Genomic DNA, 27,308 nt, shown 5'->3' with positions numbered 1-27,308 from the left:
AGAGAATAGAGGAGATATTAACAACGAGTAAACATCATATTAAATCTTTTGCGTATTGTGTGGAGGACGGAGGGTAGATTCATGGATGGAGGGGGAGAGAGAGATGTATCTGAAATAACCAAAACTACCGTGACAGAGTCCATCTACACTGATTAGTTTGTAAGTATCTAGACAGGGTATAAATGAAATCAAAATAGAATATTTAACAAACTGTGTATTCAAAATAAACGAGTTAAAAAGGCAACTAAAAGGAAAACTAACCCATATTGTATCTTGTCTGTTGCCACGCGGTCTTTAACTAGCTCCCAATGAGGAAAAATGACGAAAAAGAAGACATAACAAAACATTTTAAGGACTCTAATATTTCATCCAGAATCCTTGATTATTTTGTACTTCTACGGCGCGTCTCGGCATAGAATGTGTAAGCCGTCGGACGTAACAGCCTGAAGAAGCAACTTCCTCCCAGGCTTCCAGGACGCAGTCCCAAAGAGCGTCCGCAGTAGTTGGTTGGTTTCGTGGCAAATTCTCTGTTAATGTTCTGGCGACCTCAGCCCACATGTTTTCCATGGGCCGTGGCGGCCAGTCCATGACGTTGACGCCAATCGTGGAGAGCCGCTGCTGAACAAATGCAGACTTGTGACGGGGAGAATGGTCCTCTTGCAATTCCTCGTTGCAGTGGTATGTGGTACCCCATACCGTCTGCCAGCTTCTCTGATGGAACATCCTCCTTCTTCAACGAGGGTGACGACTCTATCTCGAATAGACCTCTCCCAGTGACCCATTACGGCAGACAGCCTGATGTGTATTTCTGCTCGCCGTTCTTATAGTCATGCCAAGAGAGGAGGTAAACATATTTACGTCAAACGGAGCGGCAGAGGCAGAGGCATGCGACGCAGCCGTGCTGGCTCGTCCCGGGCTGTTGGCCCACCAACGCCACCGCCAGCTCGCTCACTTCCGTCTCGCCTCGGCCAGCCTGGCTGGCCCGTAGCTCGCGAACCGCGGCTAGTACAGACCAAGGCCGCAAGGCCACGATCACCTCTTGAAGGATCAAAAGTTACACCTAACCTACCCAAGTCTGTAGTATAACTCAGCTACAGTTATTATGCTATAACATGTGCAGGCACACCTACAGTTTACGATTCATTCAAATATTTGACGAAAAATACGTTCAAAAATACATTCCATTTAAACATAGCTACCACAAAATATTTCACCTAGCTAGCAATAGCATGACGCAGGAAACTATTCTTCCTTGTGAGCGCTCTGCATTAGATGTAGCCTTAAGAAAACGTGTATTCAGCCACGACAACTAAAAGTGTAAAAGTAAAGCCGGCCGCGGTGGCCGAGTGGTTCTAGGCGCTTCAGTCCGGAACAGCGCGACTGCTACGGTTGCAGGTTCGAATCCTGCCTCGGGCATGAATGTGTCTGGTGTCCTTAGGTTAGTTAGGTTTAAGTAGTTCTAAGTTCTAGGGGACTGATGACGTTGGATGTTAAGTCCCATAGTGTTCAGAGCCATTTGAACCACTTTTTTGTAAAAGTAATCAGGTTTGGCGGCAGCTTTTCCAAATAATAGTATTTACGTAGTATATAATACACGTTTTGAGCACTTATAACATGTACTCAGTGTCTCTGAAACAATACGTGCTGCACGACGGAAATTACTTTCTGCTGAGGCACTTCATTTACATCTCAATGATACACGACTACTAGAGAACATTGATCTTTACGGCAGCCAATCCACTTGTAAATTAACACCACGATATCGCAGATATCAGGCAACAAGTCACTAAGGACGCGAAAGGCCTTAAGATTTGCAACCAAACAGACTACTCCTAGCTACTACTAAATAAGAATTTGACTATAAACATGTCTTCATAAACGTGTGTGCGGCGTTCGACTCTCACTCAGCATAGACGTTTTCATCCCCTTATTTCTAGTTAAACATGCACACATCTCGCTACTGGTGGACCAAAATTGGACATTTCCCGTCTGTTCCTGGTTGGACAACGACGGCGGTAGGCGCCGGTTCGAATCCCGGTCAGGCACTACAGCTTCAGTCGTCATTTAAGGTTCCAACACTACTGATGACAAACTGTGATATCTACATTCTGATTTTACGTACTTATTCAACAATCCGATTAGGTGCTGGGTTCATATCCTTGTCACCAGCATTACATGATGGCATTTCAATTTTAAACATGTGCATCCTTTGTTCCTTGACAATGCAACAATATACAACGTCTTTCGAGATTAATTACGAAAAAGGTAATTGTCATGTTAGGGTTCCTGGTTTCGTACAAACGTTATCGTCATTTCCGTTCAAGTTGAGAATTGATAACCGAAACTGGTTTAAACGTCAATATTTGACATCTCTTTCTGCCTAGTAACTGTTGATTAATGTAAACAATGAGATTACTTGTGATTCGCTGTTAATATTGAGATTTCCGCAGAGTGCTTGCCGCCATTAATCGCGTTTTCTTATAACTGCTTAGTATTACATAAAGTTCATGCGAAACCACTCCCCGTTGAACGCTGAACGACGTTCAGCATGTGTTGGGTAAGCCTTTTAGATAGCAAAGAACTTGCTTCCAATTGCCAAACAACTTTATAAATCCATATAATGTCTCAAATATTTAATTCTGCCTAAGGATTACTGAACGATTTATGTGACAGAATTAGTTGTCCCATAACTTCTGAAATGTCACTTATTGTAATTAAGTTTAGTTTACAAACGTTAAGGACTGCCTGATCCCTTCTGTACTATTGTGGTACTACTTTACATCTGTACGTACTGTCATAAAGACCAGTGTCCTCTAGTAGTCTCTAGCGGTACCCATTGTGTATCTTACAACGACTGTACTGTGGAGGGTTGCGACGATGTGCAACACAGATATGCTATTTTGGTTACATACATTCAGGTGCAGCCTACACGTTGCAATTCAGGCATGACCCACTTTTTTTGCTGTCGAGTGTACATACACAGATCAACAGTTTCAGAAACTTTGGATGATATATGCAAGAAGAAGACCTTCATAAATGGAGCAAGTCAGTAACAGATTAGTCCACATCTGGCCCTTAGCATAGACTGACAGCGTTGTTGGATGTTCTCCTTGGGGATATCGTCCCAAATCCTGTCCGATCGACGTGTTAGAACTTCAAACTCCTGAGCTGGTTGGTGAGCCCTGCCCATACGCTCCAAATATTGTCATTTAGGAAGACATCAGGTGACCTTGCTGGCTAAGATACGTTTTGGCAAGCACAAAGACAAAGAGTGGAAACTGTGGCCGTGAGCAGGCCAGCATTATCTTGCTGAAATATAAACCCAGGGTTTCCTACCATGAAGCAACACAAAACGGAGCACAGAATATCGCCGACGAAATGCTGTGCTGTAGCGGCAGACACCCTGGACTACCATTCCTGGTTGTCGGGCCGTATGTCGATCGACAGTCGGGTGAGGTTGGTATACCACTACTGTCTGGGACGTCTCCTGACAAGTCTTCACCGGTCACTGGGGCTGAATCTGAAGCGAGACTCGGCACTGAAGACAGTTTCACTCTAGTCAATGAGAGTCCGGTTTGAAAACGTGATGGAGACTCCGAGGACAGCCGTGGGATACCAGCCCGACTGCCGCCTGCCATACAGCCCAATAATCAGGACCGATGGTCTGTAGTGCCATTTATTTTCTTATCAGGACTCCTCTACTTGTCAGCGGTACGTCGACGATATTGTACACTCCGTTTTGTGGCCCTTCATGGCAAGCCATTCTGCGGTTATATTTGAGCAGAGTAATGCCCACTTGCACATGGCTTGTCTTCACGCTTGCCAAAACCTTCCTTGACCAGCAAGATCAGCGGATCTCTCCCCAATTCAAAAAAAATTGGAACATTATGGGTAGACCCCTCCAACTAGCTCGGGATTTTCACTATCTAACGAACCATTAGAGGAGAAGTTTGGCATGTGTCCTTTAGAAGCACAGCCAACAACTTTGTCAATTAATGCCAAGCTGAATAACTTCTTGCATGAGGGCCAGAGGTGGACTATTGACTTTCTCCAAGTGTGGAGCTTTTTCTCTTGAAAAATTCACCCATTTTTTTCCGAAATTGTAATAATTTATTTGTTTATTTATTTATTCATTAACATTACAGAGTGACTATTACAGAGTGGTAATTATCGAGGATCATTTCCTTCTAAAAACTAGTAACAAGCTGCAGAGATGGACTCTTCATCTTTTCCTACAGCTTCTCTCAGCGCTGTTACTTTTCTTGTTTTTTTACATAACTAAATTGTTAGTTAGAAATGTGATGCGTTAAGTACCCCCCCCCCCCCCCCATGAACCATGGAAGTTGCCGTTGGTGGGGAGGCTTGCGTGCCTCAGCGATACAGATGGTCGTACCATAGGTGCAACCACAACGGAGGGGTATCTGTTGAGAGGCCAGACAAACGTGTGGTTCCTGAAGAGGGGCAGCAGCCTTTTCAGTAGTTGCAGGGGCAACAGTCTGGATGATTGACTGATCTGGCCTTGCAACATTAACCAAAACAGCCTTGCTGTGCTGGTACTGCGAACGGCTGAAAGCAAGGGGAAGCTACAGCCTTAATTTTTCCCGAGGACATGCAGCTTTACTGTATGATTAAATGATGATGACGTCCTCTTGGGTAAAATATTCCGGAGGTAAAATAGTCCCCCATTCAGATCTCCGGGCGGGGCTACTCAAGAGGATGTCGTTATCAGGAGAAAGGAAACAGGAGTTCTACGGATCGGAGCGTGGAATGTCAGATCCCTTAATCGGGCAGGTAGGTTAGAAAATTTACAAAGGGAAATGGATAGGTTAAAGTTAGATATAGTGGGAATTAGTGAAGTTCGGTGGTAGGAGGAACAAGACTTCTGGTCAGGTGACTACAGGGTTATAAACACAAAATCAAACAGCGGGAATGCAGGAGTAGGTTTAACAATGAATAGGAAAATAGGAATGCTGGTAAGTTACTACAAACAGCATAGTGAACGCATTATTGTGGCAAAGATAGATACGAAGCCCACACCTACTACAGTAGTACAAGTTTATATGCCAACTAGCTCTGCACATGACGAATAAATTGAAGAAACGTATGATGAAATAAAAGAAATTATTCAGATAGTGAAGGGAGACGAAAATTTAATAGTCATGGGAGACTGGATGTAGGAAAACGGAGAGAAGGAAACGTAGTAGGTGAATATGGAATGGGGCAAAGAAATGAAAGAGGAAGCCGCCTAGTAGAATTTTGCACAGAGCACAACTTAATCATAGCTAACATTTGGTTTAAGAATTATGAAAGAAGGTTGTATACATGGAAGAACCCTGGAGATACTAAAAGGTACCAGACAGATTATATAATGGTAACACAGAGATTTAGGAACCAGGTTTTAAGTTGTAAGACATTTCCAGGGGCAGATGTGGACTCTGACCACAATCTATTGGTTATGACCTGTAGATTAAAACTGAAGAAACTGCAAAAATGTGGGAAATTAAGGAGATGGGACCTGAATAAACTGAAAGAACCAGAGGTTGTACAGAGTTTCAGAGAGAGCATAAGGGAACAATTGACAGAAATAGGGGAAAGAAATACAGTAGAAGAAGAATGGGTAGCTCTGAGGGATGAAGAAGTGAAGGTAGCAGAGGATCAAGTAGGTAAAAAGACGAGGGCTGCTAGAAATCCTTGGGTAAGAGAAGAAATATTGAATTTAATTGATGAAAGGAGAAAATATAGAAATGCAGTAAATGAAGAAGGCAAAAAGGAATACAAACGTCTCAAAAATGAGATCGACAGGAAGTGCAAAATGGCTAAGCAGGGATGGCCAGAGGACAAATGTAAGGATGTAGAAGCTTATCTCACTAGGGGTAAGATAGATACTGCCTACAGGAAAATTAAAGAGACCTTTGGAGAGAAGAGAACCACGTGTATGAATATCAACCCAGTTCTAAGCAAAGAAGGGAAGGCAGAAAGGTGGAAGGAGTATATAGAAGGTTTATACAAGGGCGATGTACTTGAGGACAATATTATGTAAATGGAAGAGGATGTAGATGAAGACGAAATGGGAGATACAATACTGCAAGAAGAGTTTGACAGAGCACTTAAAGACCTGGGTCGAAAAAAGGCCCCCGGAGTAGACAACATTCCATTAGAACTACTGACAGCCTTGGAAGAGCCAGTCATGACAAAACTCTACCAGCTGGTAAGCAAGATGTATGGGACAGGCGAAATACCCTCAGACTTCAAGAAGAATATAATAATTCCAATCCCAAAGAAAGCAGGTGCTGACAGATGTGAAAATTACCGAACTATCAGTTTAATAAGTCACAGCTGCAAAATACTAACGCGAATTCTTTACAGACGAATGGAAAAACTGGTAGATGCGGACCTCGGGAAGGATCAGTTTGGATTCCGTAGAAATGTTGGAACACGTGAGGCAATACTGACCTTACGACTTATCTTAGAAGAAAGATTAAGAAAAGGCAAACCTACGTTTCTAGCATTTGTAGACTTAGAGAAAGCTTTTGACAATGTTGACTGGAATACTCTTTTTCCAATTCTAAAGGTGGCAGGGGTAAAATACAGGGAGCGAAAGGCTATTTACAATTTGTACAGAAACCAGATGGCAGTCATAAGGGTCGGGGGGCATGAAAGGGAAGCAGTGGTTGGGAAAGGAGTGAGACAGGGTTGTAGCCTCTCCCCGATGTTATTCAATCTGTATATTGAGCAAGCAGTAAAGGAAACAAAAGAAAAATTTGGAGTAGGTATTAAAATTCATGGAGAAGAAGTAAAAACTTTGAGGTTCGCCGATGACATTGTAATTCTGTCAGAGACGGCAAAGGACTTGGAAGAGCAGTTGAACGGAATGGACAGTGTCTTGAAAGGAGGATATAAGATGAACATCAACAAAAGCAAAACGAGGATAATGGAATGTAGTCAAATTAAATCGGGTGATGCTGAGGGAATTAGATTAGGAAATGAGACACTTAAAGTAGTAAAGGAGTTTTGCTGTGTAGGAAGTAAAATAACTGATGATGGTCGAAGTAGAGAAGATATAAAATGTAGACTGGCAATGGCAAGGAAAGCGTTTCTGAAGAAGAGAAATTTGTTAACATGGAGTGTAGATTTAAGTGTCAGGAAGTCGTTTCTGAAAGTATTTGTATGGAGTGTAGCCATGTATGGAAGTGAAACATGGACGACAACTAGTTTGGACAAGAAGAGAATATAAGCTTTCGAAATGTGGTTCTACAGAAGAATACTGAAGATAAGGTGGATAGATCACGTAACTAATGAGAGGTATTGAATAGGATTGGGGAGAGAGAAGTTTGTGGCACAACTTGACTAGAAGAAGGAATCGGTTGGTAGGACATGTTTTGAGGCATCAAGGGATCACAAATTTAGCATTGGAGGGCAGCGTGGAGGGTAAAAATCGTAGAGGGAGACCGAGAGATGAGTACACTAAGCAGATTCAGAAGGATGTGGGTTTGCAGTAGGTACTGGGAGATGAAGAAGCTTGCACAGGATAGAGTAGCATGGAGAGCTGCATCAAACCAGTCTCAGGACTGAGGACAACAACAACAAGTACATTTTGGAAAAGGAAAACAATATTTAGCATATACTTAAGAAGAAAATAATAGACGAAAAGAAACATTTAGCCAATAAAAGAGTTCCGTGTATCTGGATATTTTGAGTGGTAGGGCTTCAGTATACACTTCGAGCCTGTCTCACGTGAAACAGGATATTATGTTCTACTATGGTCACCATTATATGTATGTATGTCGTAATATTAGCGCTGCGTATCAGGTATGACAGTACTATTTGTTTACGCAGTTATTTCCACATCATGCCTATGTCATAACTCGGAGAGGAGACTCTGATATATGGCCTTGCACGCATAGAACTGTATCATTGACTATCGATTGTCACCTCTGCCGAGCGTAGAGAAACAGCGGAGAGTCGTGGCATAGCTTTCGTGGAGCGTGGGCGGAGTATTGTGTTGATGCCGTTGCTGCCGCACGTATCTTACAAGTTATGGTGAAGTAATTGAAAATTTTTGCCACGCAAGTTTTGCCTTTAATTTCGGTGTTCACGACGGAATTTCAATGTTTATCCAAAATGTAATGTTCCTCGATTTCGTGTGTCGTGTCGGGAGAACAACAATCAACCGCGTCGCGGCGGTTACGGAATCATAATGTGGACTGGTATGATCGTAATTCCAAGTTCTTGACTGGCTGAATATCACGAGCGCAGGTACTTTCTCGTTCTTATATCGTACACGAAATTATATGGAGCATCCCCTCGTCTTATAAGCTAATGAATTGTTTAGTACTGTTGAAAGAACTGTGCCAATCGTCCACTAATAAAACATCCGTTGAACGGTGATTATTTTGTGTTCTACGCACCGTGTTTTTGCTTTTGGTGCCATCGTGTAGACAGCAACCTTATACGTCACAAAGGACACATACTTACAGTCCATTGTAGAATAATGTTAATTGTGAACAGTGCAGTCCCACCCTGTGCGAGTGTTTAACGGAATGCAGTGAATTCTACCGGATCAGCTTGGTATTGTCGGTGTGAGTGGCTTCTCTTCCTGCTCTCCCTGCTAGACAGCAGTTATTACAGGACACATCATAGTAGGCAGTGCTGAGAGCAGCCGATCAATCGCCGCGGGAAGGATCAAGTACGTGGGTTTAAGCATACGGTCGTTAAATATCCATCCCCGTTTCTGTGTCTGGGGAGCGTTGTACAGTCTTGAGTACTAAAGGCAAACTTTTATTAGTACAGCACATCTACCCCCTTTCCTCCCGGGCGTGTTTCAACGTCGACCCTCGTCTTTCCGAAGGGTACTTCCTATTATACTGCATATGTATTTCTATGTTGGACATTATAAAATTCACAAGTTTTCAGTTTGCATCTTAAATAGTTTACATGTTTACACAATTACACGTTTGAAAATAACTCTCTGGAGAACTAAATAATTACATATTCTACTTTGTAAGAACAGAAAATTCGTTTTTTATTTCTTATTAATAAATTATTTCTAAACTCCACGTATGTATTACTTGCAGTATTTCTGTGGTCTTGTGATCTCTACTATGCCGTATACCTATCTGTATATCGTGACACTTTAGTGTTTGTGCTATCATTTGTGTCTGAACATTCATCCGTTTCGGTTTCAGCGTTTGAATCACTTTTGTGCCATGCATCGCGTGATGGCGTAAGGTGGGTGTATGGTCACGATCTTGTATGTGGTCGTTACAGCTTATGAGTCATGTGTAGCGCTCTAGATACGTTATCAGTGATGCAGTTAAGCATGCCCCATTTGTATGGATTCCTTAAATATTGCCCTTTGTCGTCGACGCTGTCATCGGACTTACGTGTGTTTGAGGGTGGCACATGGTAGTGTTACGTGTCTGGGGGACCGAAGACACGTCCCCAATTCACATGTACCACTTTCGCAAAGGCCCACAATGGTACAAGTGTGTAGAAAGAGGGTCATGGCCCGACAGGAAGTGTACCATACCGCGGCTTCGGTCAACCTCTCTAAGCCTCCCGACTTTCTCAGGAAACCAAGTGACTGCCCCGCCAATCCACGGCCGTCTTGAAGACACGCCGCGACCAAATGAGCATAAGGCACCACAACGGAGCTACAACGAAGCCAGCCCAGTCCACTGGCAGTGAACGAGTGGAGTCAGCCAAAGGTTCAGCGGTTCATATCGAGTTTCTTTATTGTGGTCATTCACGACGATTAGTTTCTTTTTTAGACTTGTCGTGAGTTAAGTAAAACTCAGTGTCACACAGATTACGTGTACATCTAATCATTTCTGCTTTCTAGGCACCTAACTATTCCTTGGCTTCCACCTTTTCCTTCCATAACATTAGCCTGTACACTGCATCCAATGACCTTGCCGCCGACAGAACCTTAATCTCCAACTACCAATACTGAATTTTCGATAATAGGTAACCAGTCGTCCACACATCATCATAATACTAGAAACAATAACTTTCAGTAATCCCTCACTGTATTCCCTTTGAACCCAAACCTTCCCCACACACTTCTTCTTCCTTTTACGTGTAGCCAGTACTCTACATTTCTCAATAATACGCGACACGCTTAGTTACTTCTGGCGTTGCCTCTCACCAAGAACAATGCCGTGGCTGACTGCCTTCACTTAACGAAGAGAACATCAGCGTTTGTGTTGAGTTGTCAGTGCTACCAGACATGCAGCACTGAGTGAAATAACCACAGAAAATGTGGAACATGTGGCGAATGCAGAGACTGCGGCGTCCGTCCTGGGATCGTGACCGCATCGAAAAACCGTGGCCTCGCCATGTGAGCCTCGATTTCAATTGGTAAAGCGTCATTGTGGGAGTAAGAATCACCCACCTATCAAACCGAAAGGGGCAGGTGTGGAAAAGGAATGCAGCCCAAAACGCGAGATTGGTTGGTTGATTTGGGGCGAGAGGACCAAACAGCGAGGCCATCAGCCCCACCTGATTATGCGCCGTTACCTTTCAAAGGAACGATGCCGGCATTTCTTGAAGCGAGTGAGGGAAATAACAGAAAACCTAAATCAGGATGGCCGGACGTGGTTTCTAACCGTCATCCTCCCGAATGCGTGTCCAGTGTGCTAACCACTGAACCACCTCGCTCGGTCACGACGCAAGAATAGCCATTGTTTGGTCCTCCGCTATTTGAGAAAGAGAGTACCTAGAATTTGCAACAAGCTTCACACGTAATTTCAACTGTTTATGAAACCTCTTTTGGCTGATGACCCACACTAAATGATGAAAGAAAGAAAAAAAAAGATTACCACATACCACATTTTGGCCGGCCGAGCAGCTCTAGGCGCTTCAGTCTGGAACCGCGCGAATCCTGCCTCCGGCATGCATGCGTGTGATGTCCTTAGTTTAGTTTTAGGTTTGAGTAGTTCTAAGTTCAAGGGGGCTGATGACCTCAGATGTTAAGTCCCATAGTGCTCAGAGCCATTTGAACCATTTCAAACGCCTGCACCAATGAAACTACTATTTTCCGCAAGTTTTTGTGCCTATTTTTAGGATTTTTTGGCCTAACTGTTGTTGTACCCTTCCTAGTATGAGTGGGCACAAGATGGCCCCATAAACACCTTGAAAATATATGTCTCTCTTAAGTTACAATATTCTGGGTTATATTTCCTTCTAAAATAATTGACATTTCGACCCCTCCGCTGGGTTCTTTCAGGATATTTCGTTGTCCAATATTTCTAGAACACTGTCAGAGACCAGTGTCGCGTTCTCTTATAAAGAAGAGTTTTCTCAAGTTTGTGCTGGAGAAGTGGGAGTAATGCTTAAAATTCTTGTGGCTATCATTGGTGGTCCATCGTCACAGTCTGATATTCCCGCGCTGATGCAGAAGAAGGGGCGTTATTGGCTAAAATCTTGTTGATACTATTGGTGCCCATCCTCATTGAACAGAAACGCACTATTCCACACCTACGCTGGAGAAGGATTACTAGTTGAAATTCCACCTGCTACTTACTATTGGTTGGCCGTCATCATTGGCTATATGCGAAACGGAGAGAGCAAGAGAGGGGGAATGTTTACCCAAAGTATTATTGTCCGACGAATTGACTTGCACCGCATTGTTTGTACTGCTCGCACACCACGGCCGCACAATCACTTCTTTGATAGCGGGAAGCCACGAAGCCGGAAGCTCTATTGAAATTAGGTGAATTCTTCGAAATTTCCACCGCTTCTGGAACCTTCCTTCTATGAATGTTCGTTTCCTTAGCCAGCGCAAGTATGTTATTAAAATCGATACCTCAGCCACAGTACTCATGATGTTCTGCTTGGCCGGTCTGTGTGGCCGAGCGGTTCTAGGCGCTTCAGTCTGGAACCGCGTGACCATTACGGTCGCAGGTTCAAATCCTGCCTCGGGCATGGATGTGTGTGATGTCCTTAGGTTAGTTAGGTATAAGTAGTTCCAAGTTCTAGGGGACTGATGACCATAGACGTTAAGTCCCACAGTGCTCAGAGCCATTTGAACCATTTTTGAATCATGTTCTGCTTGCCGATATCACACTTTGTTTTACCCGCATGTGCCGTTCGTGTTCCTTAATGCGTTCTTTAACAGTTCTTCCCGTTTCGCCCAAATACACATTTCCACAGCCACATATCATTTGACAGAAGCCTACATTCTGAAGGCAATCAGATGCATACGTTTTTCGTGAGAAAAGATCTTTTATTTTGTTTTGACTGAAGGAAAAAAGCTGGATACCAGTTTTCTTTATAATTCTGCATATGTGGTCAGTGACCCAGAAATGAATGGTAAGCTAACGGAGTGAGAAGACTGTTCCTCATCATTCTTATTAGCGTGGTTAATATTCCCCCTAAAAGCCCTGATGATTGAACAACAATCATAGCCATTTGCCTCTATTGTCCTTCTTAAAAATTCTGACTCCGATTCCAGGTTGTCGTCATCGCTTTTATGGAAGACACGTGATGACAGAGATTTGAGCATTGGTTGCTTCTGGGCTGGGTGGCGGAGCGAAGTGGCATCTGTTTGTATACTCTGCGACCTAGAGTGTCATCAAATCTTCTGTATACCAGCACATATGGGGACGAGGGATCGATCTCACTCTCAACCTCCAAGGTATTTGATGTAGTGGCGAATCTCTAAGAAATTGTGGAATGCATCAAGTTCTTCTTCGCTGTGTGGCCATATGGCAAATGTATCAACCAGATAGCTGAGGCAACAAGAAGACTCCAAGGGAGCACTGCTTAATGCCTGTTGATCAAAACGTTCCATAAGAATGTCAGCTGCAACTGACGATATGAGTGAGTCCATAGCAAGGCCGTCAGCCTGGTCATAGAACTGACCATTGTATTGGAAACAGCTCGAACGAAGACATAATTTAATTAAGTCACAAATATCTGGAGCAACTTTCTCCCTTATGACCTCCATTGAACCTGATACTGGGATGTTGGTAACCGAACCTAATAAAAAGCCACCTGCAGATATCTTCAGTGTGCGTATAATTTCTTAAAATGTTTCGAATCTTTGACAAAAGCATTTGTTTTACCAACTAGATGTCTCACTTTGCCAGATAAATGACGTGCTACAAAATAAGTTGGCCAGTTAAAACCACTACGATAGGCCTCAAAGAAACCGATTCTTAATGTATCTTGGGGAGTCCACTCATTCTGGGTGACACGACACAGGTATTCGAGGTGTTACATTCTTTGCAATACGGCTGTCCAATCTGGAGTCTGATATCAGGTTTTGACTTTCCGAATGATTCTGTTCGTCGGATCGGCTTTCAACTTGAATACACAAGATCAGCAGGTATTTGTTCCATCTTCCTGTGAACATTCCCCTTATCCGATTTCGTTACAAAGATGCTTTCGTTTATCATGAGATCATCAACAGTTTCCCTTTCCTGCGTCTATATTTGGCTTTTGAGAGATTACGATTTCCATAGAACTCTCGACACATGGTGTCTAACTTCTTCAGCCTGCACTTTCGAAAGGCGAAACAAGGGCGCTTCGACTGCACTTGCGATTTCTTCAACAGGTATTTTCTTCGGCGTACTTGCGGAATTCAGACCTTCTCCTGAAGTTAAACACGAGCTTCATGGAGTACTCCTGACGAGGGATTCACCACTACTCGTTTCGGATCCACAGTGGCGCCTTCCTTGCGCACTTTAACCGCTAGAGCTGCCGCCAGTGAAAAGACAGATCAGTTAAAACGGAGCCAGCATAATTCAAGTCTCTGAGTATCTGCTGGATTCTTTCACGAAGAAGTGCTTGTCTCGCCCTTAGGTACATCCTACTGGCTTTCACTGTCGGCACATGGTGGCTAATTCCAACGGGTTTGGGAATAACATCGCCAACACGACACGGGAGAGAAAGGCCAGATCGCTTAGTAATTTACCTCTTCTTCTGTGGAGGTTTTCCAGTCTTCTGCTGGTGGTATAAACCTCTTGCTCATACAAGCGTTCTATGTAAGTCTACAGGCTTTCGTAGCCATTGTCACTAAAGTTAAAAAGCTTCTGGGTTGTTACGCTGCGTCATTTCAACCAATGACCGTTATCTAACCTATGTGTGGAAAAGTGCCTTTCTATCCAATAACGATGGGCTACCAATAGTATCCACAAGAGTTTAGCCAATAACGCCCCTTCTTCTGAATCAGCGCGGGAATATTAGCCTGTGACGATGGCCCACCAATGGTCGCCAATCACAAACCCGGTGAAACTCCCCTTTATAAGAGAACGCGACACTGGACATTCAGACAGTCTTCTAGCTATAGTGAGCCCCGAAATACCCTGTAGGAAATCCAAGCAGAGGGGTCGAAACGTCGAATATTTCAGAAAGAAATATGACGCTTCCTAACAACACTGTTGTCCTGAGACTGGTTTGATGCAGCTCTCCATGCTAATCTATCCTGTGCAAGCTCCTTCATCTCCCAGTACCTACTGCAACCCACATCCTTCTGAATCTGCTTAGTGTATTCATCTCTTGCTCTCCCTCTGCGAATTTTACCCTCCACACTGCCCTCCAATGCTAAATTTGTGATCCCTTGATGCCTCAGGACATGTCCTACCAACCGATCCCTTCTTCTAGTCAAGTTGTGCCACAAACTTCTCTTCTCACCAATACAACACAGAAGATTTTAAATTTAGTGGCACTGGCCACGAAAGTCTGCAGACATACATATAACTCTCTCTTGTTTTCAAAGCTAATACTTTGAAAATATATGCTTTGCTTCCTCTGAGACAGTAGCTTCCAATAATGTTCTGTTCAGTTTTGTAATTAGTACACGTAGAGACTTATTCATGGTGGGTCAGTATGACCCCAATCTAAATTTCTTCCTGTTTTCTGAATGTAACATTTATGGAAATAAAATTATGAGTGTTACGATGAACCACTGTAATGTATGTGTCCATATTAGTTCTTCATAATCATCACGTATATCAGGTGGAAATTACTTGAGGTCTTTATGACACCCTAGCAAAACTTCGTGAAATAAAAAAAATCCTGATGCTAAGAGGGATATCAATGAAGATCCAAGGTGTTTGTAACTGGCGGAAATAATGTTGTCTTCAGAAAACTTGCTACAGATTCCAGGCCATGAGGGTCGCAGTTGCACCGTCCCCGCCCCTACTGAAGCCGGTACCAAGAAGTAATGTCGCTCTGCTGATGATATATTACTCTGAGTTCATGTATTACTCATGTTGACAAGATAATATATTGTTAACAGAATGGATTAACTCCACGTTTCACATATGGTCTCACTTGCTACGGCTGGGGAGAAAGAAATAAAACAATCTATACGTGACTGTGCACATGAAACATGCGCAACTTAATGAGCGCTGATATAGTGGCTGCTGTCATTGGTAGCCGTTGGGTGGCTAACCGCTCTCTCCACTCACATATGCTGATTGATTCAAGGGGTCGCTACTTCTCGAGAGATAGCACCAACTGATTCTAACATGCTCTTTCACCGTGGGCGGATATACCACCTGGCAAGCTGACCAGGTGCGTAATGAGATATTCGTATCACACATCAACAGCAGAAAGATTTATTACGTGCACAACTCATATCATAGATTGGAAGACTAGCGTGATGAACAGAAGCCATCCAGCTATGCTGACTTCTGTAACACGCCTCTCCAAATAGAAGTAAGAATGCATTTATTTACGGCTATTATTTTCAGATGTGTACATGCTTTCCTTCCAACGAAACACTATAAGTCTTTGTTTCACTCTAACGAGCCTGTAAATACTTTCCTGGCAGTATGTTTCAGACAGCATAGGAACCATTGCATTAATACCCACAGAAACACTATTAAACAATACTTCACCCTGATAATCTGCAGATGAGTATGAAACTTCCTGGCAGATTAAATCTGAGTGCCCGACCGAGACTCGAACTCGGGACCTTTGCTTTTCGCGGGTAAGTGCTCTACCATCTGAGCTACCGAAGCACGACTCACGCCCGCTACTCACAGCTTCACTTCTGCCAGTACCTCGTCTCCTACCTTCCACTACAGCGCTTTCCCGCGAAAGGCAAAGGTCCCGAGTTCGAGGCTCAGTCTGGCACACAGTTTTAATCTGCCAGGAAGTTTCATATCAGCGCTCATTCCGCTGCAGAGTGAAAATGTCATTCTGCAGATGAGTATGTTTATGGGAAGACAATGCAATTTTGGAGGGGATCTGTTCCATTTCGTATAACCAGCGGTGACAGCAGGGGTGGTTATGGGGCAACTGATCGGTATCTGTAGTCTCTCAATGACATTATTTCTGTCTCTTAGATAACTCATGACCACTAAACAGATGATACGTACATTCCACTTTCATGCAATCTCCTCCATTAACTGAAGGAATGGGGACGTGTAGTTACTTAATATCAAACTATGACTTACATATCTCGGGAAATGATCAAGAAAGTCGTGTGCTTATGCACGACTTGTCTGTTGTCCACTGTAGAGAACTGGCTTAAATGTATACAAACGTCCGTGATTTTGGTGGATAATGTTGTAATTTTATTTTAGGTTTAGCACATTAGAGAATACCCAAAAAAGCTATTTATAAACCACGACTTGACGCGGCAATGATGTGTATTGCATAGAAAAATATCTGATCCTGGTATCACATTAACCATCTGTAACATACTAATTATAATTCTTACCTACACTGACCACTATTAAGGTATTGTGATTGCAGTGTCAAAATTTAGACTTGGCAGACAGTACTTACACTTTTTTCACATAGGGCTATAAACAACGTTCCATTGCACTCCGCACACAATACTGTTGTAACTATTAGCTGTATCATCTATTAACAGGTGCTTCATGAAGTAGTAATAGCGCACCTGCCACAACTTTTATACTCCACCAAGTTGTATTAGTCTGCATTGCATGAAAGAAATATACGCACAATTCCATTAGTAAGCATACCAGCTACAATTTACCACTCAAGTAATCTTTCAGACACTTTGTGGATTCCTTCTATATTGATGGGGAAACATGTTAGGATAAGCAATAAAAACAGAAATATTCCTGTACAGTTGCACAGAGAATACAGGAAAATGTTGGAAATATGGAAAATATAGAACATTTTATAATAATATTGAAAATCTTGAAAAAACACGTAAAATTTTTATTCATGGAAAAAAATGAGGAAAATCTGGGATACAAGAAGTTTGTATTTACTACAGAAGAGATGCTGTACATTGATTTAAATGGAAAAGCTGGTAGTTTTTGGGGTGTTTATTACATGTGCAGGGTATTTCAGACATACACATACAAGGCAGGTATGTGTTTTGCATATTCTGTATAGCTTAAGATGAATTAGAAATCCTGTTTTGGAATTAGCAAGATATGCTGCTTAATTATATGTACATGGCCAAAGTACTTGGGTATTTTTTGTTATAGTGAAACACCACACTTAGACATTCTATATAGATAAAGCTAACATCCAGAGAGTTTAATACTGCATAAGACTACACTGCAATCTTGACACCTCCTTTGAACTACTGCTAATAATATCATTTAGCATTACTGGTTGTGGTTACTCGGATCGTATTAAGTGTTTATACTCCAGTCCCTCTCTCGACGTATAGCATGGGAGTATGCATTTTTCATACTAACAAGCAGCATTGTGTGCAATGTGCACAGAAAATTGTGGTATGCCTCTAGCGGTTGGGAGGCAGTGTCATAAAAGTGCCCTGCCTAAAAATGAACATAGTATTCCATTTATAACCACTGTGTTTGATACCACTCAAATAAGAAATGGTAATAAAGTGCCCCACACAAATCCAATGAAGAGAAACATAGACGCAATTGTAACGTCATACTGACATGCTAAACAGTCGATCACTGCAAGAGAGGTACAATACATTGGAGAGAGTTTGCCTCTTGGGCGTATTGGAGAGAGTATATTACTTTCCTCAACATCATAGATTTAGACAGAGGCCTTTCTATTTCTTCTTTCTGTTGTTTACAAATTTTTTTCCATACCAGTGGAACAAGGATCTGGATCAAACATTACATGTACTTTGCACTACACAACATCAAATAGCACTTGGGAAAAATAACAATAAATACTTACATATCTCATAGAACTGTGTGTAGTAATGCTAATCTAGGCACACCTAGAGGATTAAACCTACTTTTCGGCATACATACAGAAAACATGTTATTGTACATTGTGGAGGGCTATTTGCACAGATTTAGTGGTCTCCTGCCTATATAACATTGAGTAAGAAAAAGTGACTGTTTTCGTGTGATCTAATCTCTCATCTTCTTCCTACAATCTCTGTGTGATATTTATGTTAGTAATGACAGAGGAATTATTACACCATCCACCATCATCCCAGAAAAGTTGCCGATGCTGTTAGACACTCTATTGAGAGAATTGTTCCACACACTCCAGAGGTGGCTATGGTGATCATAGGCCATGTGCTCAGATGCGAAGTGACAGATGACGGTGATGAGAGTGACAGCATCTCTGGTGGGCGTCAACTGGTGGCAAAGAGCTATCTGTCCAATCTACCATGTTCTGTTGTAGCTCTTGGGGACTGTAGTGCACCCACTCACTCTCTACAACTGCAGCAGTGGGGGCCACTAACTGGCATGTACATTGATCAGCATAATAAAAACTTCATAACCTTCCTACCCTGCAGTGAACCATAGTGTAAAAGTGGATTATGTAGTCAAGGACTCGTTCCACAGTGCATATTTTCACTCGCATTCCTATTCAGATCATGACACTGATGTCTGCAGCTCATCGTCTGGTGGTTAGTGTTGTTGCCTCTGGATCATGGGGTCCCAGGATCGATTTCCAGCCGGGTTGGGGATTTTGTCTGTCCAGGGAGTGGGTGTTTGTGTTGTCCTCATCATTTCATCATCATCATCATCATTCGTGACAGTGGCTAGAATGGACTGTGTAAAATTGGGACTTTGTATGGGTGCTGATGACTGCACAGTTGAGTGCCCACAAACTGAGCATCATCATCATGATAACACTGATGTCCTGTGTACTCTTCATGAGTACAACAACACTGTAGAAATGTTCCTAATTCTCGATTTATTTCCATACACACAGTAATATCATGCTATCTGACTTCTCTCTGGTGAGCTGGTACTGCATCACCCATTGGTTCGTTTAACATACATCTAATCACATGGTGCACACATATCTACCCCTGTAAAGTAATAATTTTCTCACCATAGTAGTCTGTCAAGTGTGTAAATATGTAAATTGTTTACTACATTACGTGTTAAATATTTATTTATCATCTCAAAAAGAGTGGATATTTTTTAGAAAAATAAGTAAAATTGTAAGAAATAGCCCCAGTATTATATATAGTATTATATGATAGGGTGCTTGCAGAAATATCATTGGGCACAATAACCTGCTACAAACTACCGAAAATGTAATTATTTAAGAAGCTGCTAGGCATATGCCAGGTGTGCAGATGGGCAACATACAACCCTGTCCAATGATGTACAGTACACAAGTCAGTCTGATGGTTGTAGGATGATCAGCATTTGTGGGAAATAAATAATTATGGTTGCTCATTGAATAATGACAATAAAACTGGTAAACCATTAATTACAATAACTGGACAATAGATTATTATTAATGAAAGTTATGAAGACAAATGGGTCTTAGTATGGAATAATGGACCCCTAGTCCCAGGATGATAGTATGAGGACATTGATACATTGCCTTGAATTTTTTTTCTAGAGGTGGAGCCCCTCCACGCCCACACCGGCATGATGGCCAACACAAAAGGTCTACTGCCATCTCTGCATAAGGGTTAGTATTCACTAAAGTGAGGTGTCGCAGGATGTGGGTACTGCGATGTTTGCGTACATCTGGTTAGGATTAACCATTAAGACGCGCTCATCTGGAGATAGATTGGTCGAAATCTGATGAAGGGTAGCGGTTTTAAGGGCAGAGGAAAAAAAGTGCCAGGGCAAGAGCCAAGGGAAAAAAACCTCTGCGATAGTTAGGTCGGGTGGTAAGAGCAGTAGCGGTTTTCCTGCTGCCTGCGATAGGTTGTGCAAGGATAGGCTTTGTTAGTAGTGGGTATCATGCTTGTCGATACCTTGGCGTTGTGCGTTGTGCTGCTCGGCGGCTGGCGCTGGGTGCTGGTACGGAGCCCTCGTTCAGCGTCAGCAACCTGTAACAGTTAGGTTTGTTATCGATCTTGTGTCCGATAGGTCATTTACCGGGGACACAGTGTGAGGGAATGTTGGCAGTTTGTTTGTGCACCTGTGGGCGAGCTCGGTCGGTGTCCCTGCTGTGGCCTGTTGCTCGGCTCTAGTAGCAGCTTGTAGTTGCCAGTCAGTGTTGCTGATGTGCAGGGGCTTACCGACGTTTGTCGCTGTTTGCGTATGTTAGTTTACCACAGGTGGCTATGCCCTAGCTACCAGTGTCTTTGGCCGCTTGTGTTTCCACCTGTGGTTGTGCCTTGAACGGTAAATGTTTGAGGACATTTGTCAAGGAGGGCACTGAACCTTTCTAGAGGTCTGGCACCACTGCCGTTTTTGACCCATGAACTTTGGGAGACACAGCAACGATTCAGGCAGTGCTAATTCCACTACTGACCCTCTACTCACAATAAGTATCAACCATGCAATTAATCCAGAGTCCAGCTGTCCTATCAACGACCATGCCGCAGTGGTAACAATGGTTCACTGAACTTAAGCGCTGATGGACTGAGCTAGCACTTGGATGGGTGACCATCCAGTCTGCCAAGGAGTGTTAGCAAGCGCAGTGCATGCAGCCCTTGTGAGGCAAACTGAGGAGCTACTTGATTGAGAAGTAGTGGCTCAGGTCTATGAAACTGACGTACGGCTGGGAGAGCGGTGTTCTGATCACATGCCCCTATATAATCCAGTGACACCTGTGGACTGAGGATGACACGGCGGCCGGTTGGTACCGTTGGTTCTTCATGGCCTGTTCGGGAGGAGTTTTCTTTTCTTTTTTTTTTTTGCAAATATCCTGTGAACCAAAAATTCCATAGTTGCATTTGAATTACTGGACATATGTGTCTTACACACAGAAGACAGAAATGAGAACAAAGCAAGCTTTCATATTGTACCTAGCGGAAGAACATGGTATTATCAAGAAAATACACAGAATTCAAGGGAGTTCAACAGTTTCCTGGAAATTGTATTATCAGAAGAAAGTAAATGTACTCTATGATTTTTTTAACTTTTACTAAGAACGATTTTAGTTTTTAAGGTTATGAATCAATAGAAGGGCCTCACACAAGAGGAATGTAATTTCCAACATGGATCTAGAGTCGAATTACCAGCAGGCAAGAAGATTTTAATTCAGCAGAGAACTCGTCACCTCCGCCAAAAGTAGTCATACGTCTTTTTTAGTTAATATGAACTTTTAATTCTTAGAATGATTATTTCCCTTTTTAATTACAGTAAAGACTCGAAATTAATCTCTGAATGATAAATAAGTTTATATATTTATTTCTATTTATTATTTTATGAATACCTTTGAGATCCCTAAGAATGCTGAAGTGTTAAAGAAGAGATTTTGCTTTTAATTATTTTGGGATAACCAAGGGATACAAGGACTTAACAGATGGCTTGACGATTTAAGTAAGAAGCTTATAAGGTAAAAGAACATGGTCATAGAGCCAGAACACTAGAGAACGCCATAGGTGGTGAGCACAGATATGGGCTACAATGGGAACATGGAAGGAATTCGAAATAGTGAAAATATATCTCAAAGCTCAAGTCTGGGAATAGAAAGATACTGTGATCGAATCTTTGATGGATATTTTAGTCTGTTTATAACCTAGCTCTTAGCTGTCAGTGATTTGAAGATTCACATTCCACATTAAGCGGGAGATCCCATTTTCCTGGTAGGATAACTGTGGTAGGTTAGGGAGACGCAAGTCGCCTAAGCGCAATCCTCTACTAAGACTTCCATCAGGTCGCTGAGATATGTGAGATTATCACCATTATCTTAGACATGAAATTTAAATGTCTGCGCATCCAGATAAAATTGACTACAGCTCAAAAATCTACTCTGATAATTGCTTCGCTTTTTCAGCCTGGTGCACATAAAGAATCGTTTACATTCGGCCAAGATCATGTTGCGATATTACATGGTACACGAATGGACATTTATCAACAAAAATATTATGTCTCTGCATGCCTCTATGGCTCCTGAGGATCAAGAAGTCTTTTATTTTAATCTTCATGAAGTTGATCAGTATGACTATTGTAAAAAGGGGCTTATTGGAGCGAAGCTGTACCTTCTCAATGAGAACATCGATAATATACCCAGTGATTTGAGATACATGAGGAGGTATGTATTTTATATTAATTTTAAATCTTATAGTACAATTTCAGGAGTGTTAGATTTTTTCTGATGGTTCTAGTCAGATTAGCCGCATTTGCTTTCCTCTAGAATCGTAAATCTTTTAAAACGCTCGCATATACATGTATTTTAAGCTACATATCTGCTTATGTCTAACACATGAAGTCAAAGCTATAGTGTTGTGTCGTTGTAATGAGTTACACACACACACACACACACACACACACACACACACACGCACGCACGCACGCACATACACACACACAACCATATATACATACGTTTACAAATGCATCATATATCATGAGAGCAGCATGAAAGAAAATGTTGTGGCAGGTGGAGTGAGTAACTAACGATGATGACGATTAGAGTGTGTACTTAAAGAAAAGGTGATTTGCAACCTCTTAGTGACGCTACTAAAGCTACTATTATGACAATCAAGCGAAATTTGAACAGAGATCGTCATTCAGTTGTAGAATTATACATGTCAACTTTCATTCTTGGCATTGAGACTTTTTTCCGTCAGTGTACAAAAAATTACAAAAATCTGATTTCCATGCGTCCTCATTGTAAGCCCAAAATGTTAACAGTATTAACACGTATCAGACCCTTTCCACATGACACTGTGTATCGTGATATAGGCAACAGCGCCCTGAATTTTCAATATAACATTCATCATTCTTCTTTCATCAATAATACATTCAATGAATAAAAATAAATTTATAATGGGATCACATTGACTCCCGAGGTACTCAGTGCCAAAAATACGGAATAAATCTTAACGTGCTGTAAATATAAAACTGAACTAAACATCGTTACATATATATGACTCAGGGAGAAAGTTATAAGTTATGAAAATAATGGTTTTGAAAAGAAGCGAGATATGTATTTCTGAAGTGCTTGTGCGGTCATTGGGTCCTCTGTGGTACTAGAAGGGTTTTAAATGTTGCAATCAATGCTGAGGGGGAACTGTAACATCGTCATACTTAAGTCTCCACTAGATGCCGACTATCTGGACGACTGCGAACTTTGGTGCGTCTTTAGGATGTAAAAAGAAGATTATGTATCAGAAGCATGTCCATTGAAGTGCCACGTTCGATGCAACAGCAGCAGTCATTTCAATGAAGTTAAGCGGAGTTGCGCATGGCTGGTCCTAGGATGGGTGACTGACCACATATGCTGTGTGCTGTTGGAAATTTTTCCTTTGGCTTTCCAGCAGGAAAACAAAAGAGATGATGGCGCATTGTTCCCAATTACCAGTCTTTGTCCAATGTCCTGGGTTAAAATCCGAACCTCTTGACCGTGTCTCATGGAGTGAGGACATGCAGCGCTGTTGACTGCGATCCCCCCATTGACTGTGGACGTTAATGTTGGCTGCCCCTTGGTGCTTACAGACAACTAAATTAAACAGGTATACACATAACGGAAGTATTTCATGAAGTAGAGGTGCGTACGTGTTCGAAGGATAGTAAACACGTTTCCAATGCAGGTGGCTGAACCTGCCCTATGAGGTCCAGCAGCCAATCCTTCCGTACGACTTTGCTTACATTAATAAAAGTCATCACCTGGCTGTTGCTCGTCGTTGCGAATAACTATTTCACGCAAATTTCTTTAGTGAAAGTGTGACGGGTGTCAGCAGCAACGTCAAAACATTTATCAATCTTAAGAACTTCATTAAGAGTAGGATCGGATGGGTCTCATGCTTTAACTCTGAGTTCACTTTCGTGGAGGGCTAGGTGCACAACCACATCACGAATTATCGATTCTGTGCAGAAAACGTTGCAGATTCAACAAATGTGAAGTTGCATTGGTGTGCGAGAACCTGAACTCAGCAGCCCACGCTACATAAATCTGTCCATGTTGTTTATGAGATTGATTAAACTGTTGCCTACTTGCAACAAGGTGTATCGGATAAACACAGTATTTGGTTAACATAGGACATAGTTCATTGAAAGACAAATCAATATATTTCGAGTGTGTTCATCACTTTTGTTCCATTACGTACAGAAGACAGGTACAAGAAGAGAGTAAAGTACTCTCTTGCTCGCCAAATCCGATATTAGCAACATGATGTAGTTCAAAACGTAGGTGTATGGGAGTTGCTACTGATGTAGGGTTATTGAAATTCATTGTCGATGGAAAATCTTTATGAACAGGTTGGAAATCATACAGGAAAGTGGGCCTATATATGGTATATACACTCCTGGAAATTGAAAAAAGAACACATTGACACCGGTGTGTCAGACCCACCATACTTGCTCCGGACGCTGCGAGAGGGCTGTACAAGCAATGATCACACGCACGGCACAGCGGACACACCAGGAACCGCGGTGTTGGCCGTCGAATGGCGCTAGCTGCGCAGCATTTGTGCACCGCCGCCGTCAGTGTCAGCCAGTTTGCCGTGGCATACGGACCTCCATCGCAGTCTTTAACACTGGTAGCATGCCGCGACAGCGTGGACGTGAACCGTATGTGCAGTTGACGGACTTTGAGCGAGGGCGTATAGTGGGCATGCGGGAGGCCGGGTGGACGTACCGCCGAATTGCTCAACACGTGGGGCGAGAGGTGTCCACAGTACATCGATGTTGTCGCCAGTGGTCGGCGGAAGGTGCACGTGCCCGTCGACCTGGGACCGGACCGCAGCAACGCACGGATGCACGCCAAGACCGTAGGATCCTACGCAGTGCCGTAGGGGGCCGCACCGCCACTTCCCAGCAAATTAGGGACACTGTTGCTCTTGGGGTATCGGCGACGACCATTCGCAACCATCTCCATGAAGCTGGGCTACGGTCCCGCACACCGTTAGGCCGTCTTCCGCTCACGCCCCAACATCGTGCAGCCCGCCTCCAGTGGTGTCGCGACAGGCGTGAATGGAGGGACGAATGGAGACGTGTCGTCTTCAGCGATGAGAGTCGCTTCTGCCTTGGTGCCAATGATGGTCGTATGCGTGTTTGGCGCCGTGCAGGTGAGCGCCACAATCAGGACTGCATACGACCGAGGCACACAGGGCCAACACCCGGCATCGTGGTGTGTGGAGCGATCTCCTACACTGGCCGTACACCTCTGGTGATCGTCGAGGGGACACTGAATAGTGCACGGTACATCCAAACCGTCATCGAACCCATCGTTCTACCATTCCTAGACCGGCAAGGGAACTTGCTGTTCCAACAGGACAATGCACGTCCGCATGTATCACGTGCCACCCAACGTGCTCTAGAAGGTGTAAGTCAACTACCCTGGCCAGCAAGATCTCTGGATCTGTCCCCCATTGAGCATGTTTGGGACTGGATGAAGCGTCGTCTCACGCGGTCTGCACGTCCAGCACGAACGCTGGTCCAACTGAGGCGCCAGGTGGAAATGGCATGGCAAGCCGTTCCACAGGACTACATCCAGCATCTCTACGATCGTCTTCATGGGAGAACAGCAGCCTGCATTGCTGCGAAATGTGGATATACACTGTACTAGTGCCGACATTCTGCATACTCTGTTGCCTGTGTCTGTGTGCCTGTGGTTCTGTCAGTGTGATCATGTGATGTATCTGACCCCAGGAATGTGTCAATAAAGTTTCCCTTTCCTGGGACAATGAATTCACGGTGTTCTTATTTCAATTTCCAGGAGTGTAGATAAATGTATATTGTACATGGGCCTATACCTACTATTTTAATTGTAGGATCGATCCGAGAGGAATTTATAATACATCCAAATTGGTTAATAGTTTGATTTAACTAGTTTTTAAAAGCATCCTTTGGGCTGGTTGCTATTTCGAATTTTAAAACTGCAGACTGTACAACAGCCACCACTCTCATAATGTCTGCTTCCCACAGGATTATGTAACAGCATACTGCATGGTGCTACCAATGCTCACAGCAACTAAGTTAAACTGAGTGACGTAGCTTCCTCTCTCCAGAGAGCTGTTGCATACCATCTTCTAATTAATATGTATCTGGTGTTGAACTGGTACTGCTATTTGCTAGTTTATATTGGCAATTTTTCGAAGAAATTACTTACCGACACCTGCACATGTTTATTCATGTTTATAATACATTAAATCTGGTACCAATTATGTTATACAAACACTTCACGGTATCAAAGCTATGAGAATTTCAAATGGTACAAATCGATATGCTCAGTTAGTGCTAAAGCAAATCTCTCTGGGGAACTACACCTTGTTCACAAAATGGAGAAAAATGTGCAGGCTTGTTCTCGAACTACGATACTGACAATGAAAAACTAAACATCAGTATTTCCTTATTTTTGCAAAGCCAAAACTGACAGCTAATGCCTTTAAAAAACTTGTTATAAAATGTGAAGTAGCAATATTGAGAATTTTCGGTGACTATACTGCAAATGTTTCTGAGGTTTCTACATGTCGGTTTCGCAGAGACTGTATAAGGCATCTGTTCAATTATAAATTGAGGTTACAACTAGAAGTAAAGCCCATACAGCCTTGAATTCATAGAACTGTGTCGTCTTATAGACAAATTTGTGACACATCAAAAAAATAATCAGAATTCAGGTCGAGAAAAGAAAGTTCTTTGAACGGCACAGGTGAGAAATGAAAGTTCTTTGAACCGCACACACTTCCATTAATACCGAAACAGTAAATTCAAGGCACAACAATACCACACCCAACGCAGGTCAACAGTAAAGTACTTGCTAAGATGCCAGCACTAATGAATGTGTTTTAGCAATGCGACCTAAGCCAAATGCTGTGCGTTGGGAATGTAAACCGCACATAACGGTCAAATATACAACATTGAATAAATAAAGTTTTGTAGAATCACGCTTAGAATCTCATGGTTACATCAGCGTCTAGTCCTACCTCGTTTGTTGTGAAATTCATTTAAAGAATGGAAAATATCTCATGTTCCGTTTAGGAAATACTATCTTTGATATAAAATATTTTATGAATATTACCACACAAATCAGGAAAAGTTTGTGTTTCGCAACTCACGTTCACATAG

At 42.7% G+C, this 27,308-nt stretch overlaps 1 protein-coding gene across 2 annotated transcripts in view; it reads left to right on the top strand.

The window, feature by feature from the left end:
* Positions 1-27,308, top strand: part of LOC126285286 (fatty acyl-CoA reductase 1-like) — a 159,327-nt gene that overhangs the window by 128,859 nt on the left and 3,160 nt on the right. For both annotated transcript variants that reach the window (XM_049984574.1, XM_049984575.1), the window contains one exon: positions 22,075-22,332. In XM_049984574.1, the coding sequence (XP_049840531.1) occupies positions 22,075-22,332 (258 nt within the window). The remainder of the gene's footprint in view (positions 1-22,074; positions 22,333-27,308) is intronic.

This window comes from Schistocerca gregaria, chromosome 8, assembly GCF_023897955.1.
Source record: "Schistocerca gregaria isolate iqSchGreg1 chromosome 8, iqSchGreg1.2, whole genome shotgun sequence".
In the NCBI taxonomy this organism is placed as follows: Eukaryota; Metazoa; Arthropoda; class Insecta; order Orthoptera; family Acrididae; genus Schistocerca; species Schistocerca gregaria.
The sequence above is the reverse complement of the archived record's forward strand: the minus strand, read 5'-3'. Positions and strand labels throughout refer to the sequence as shown.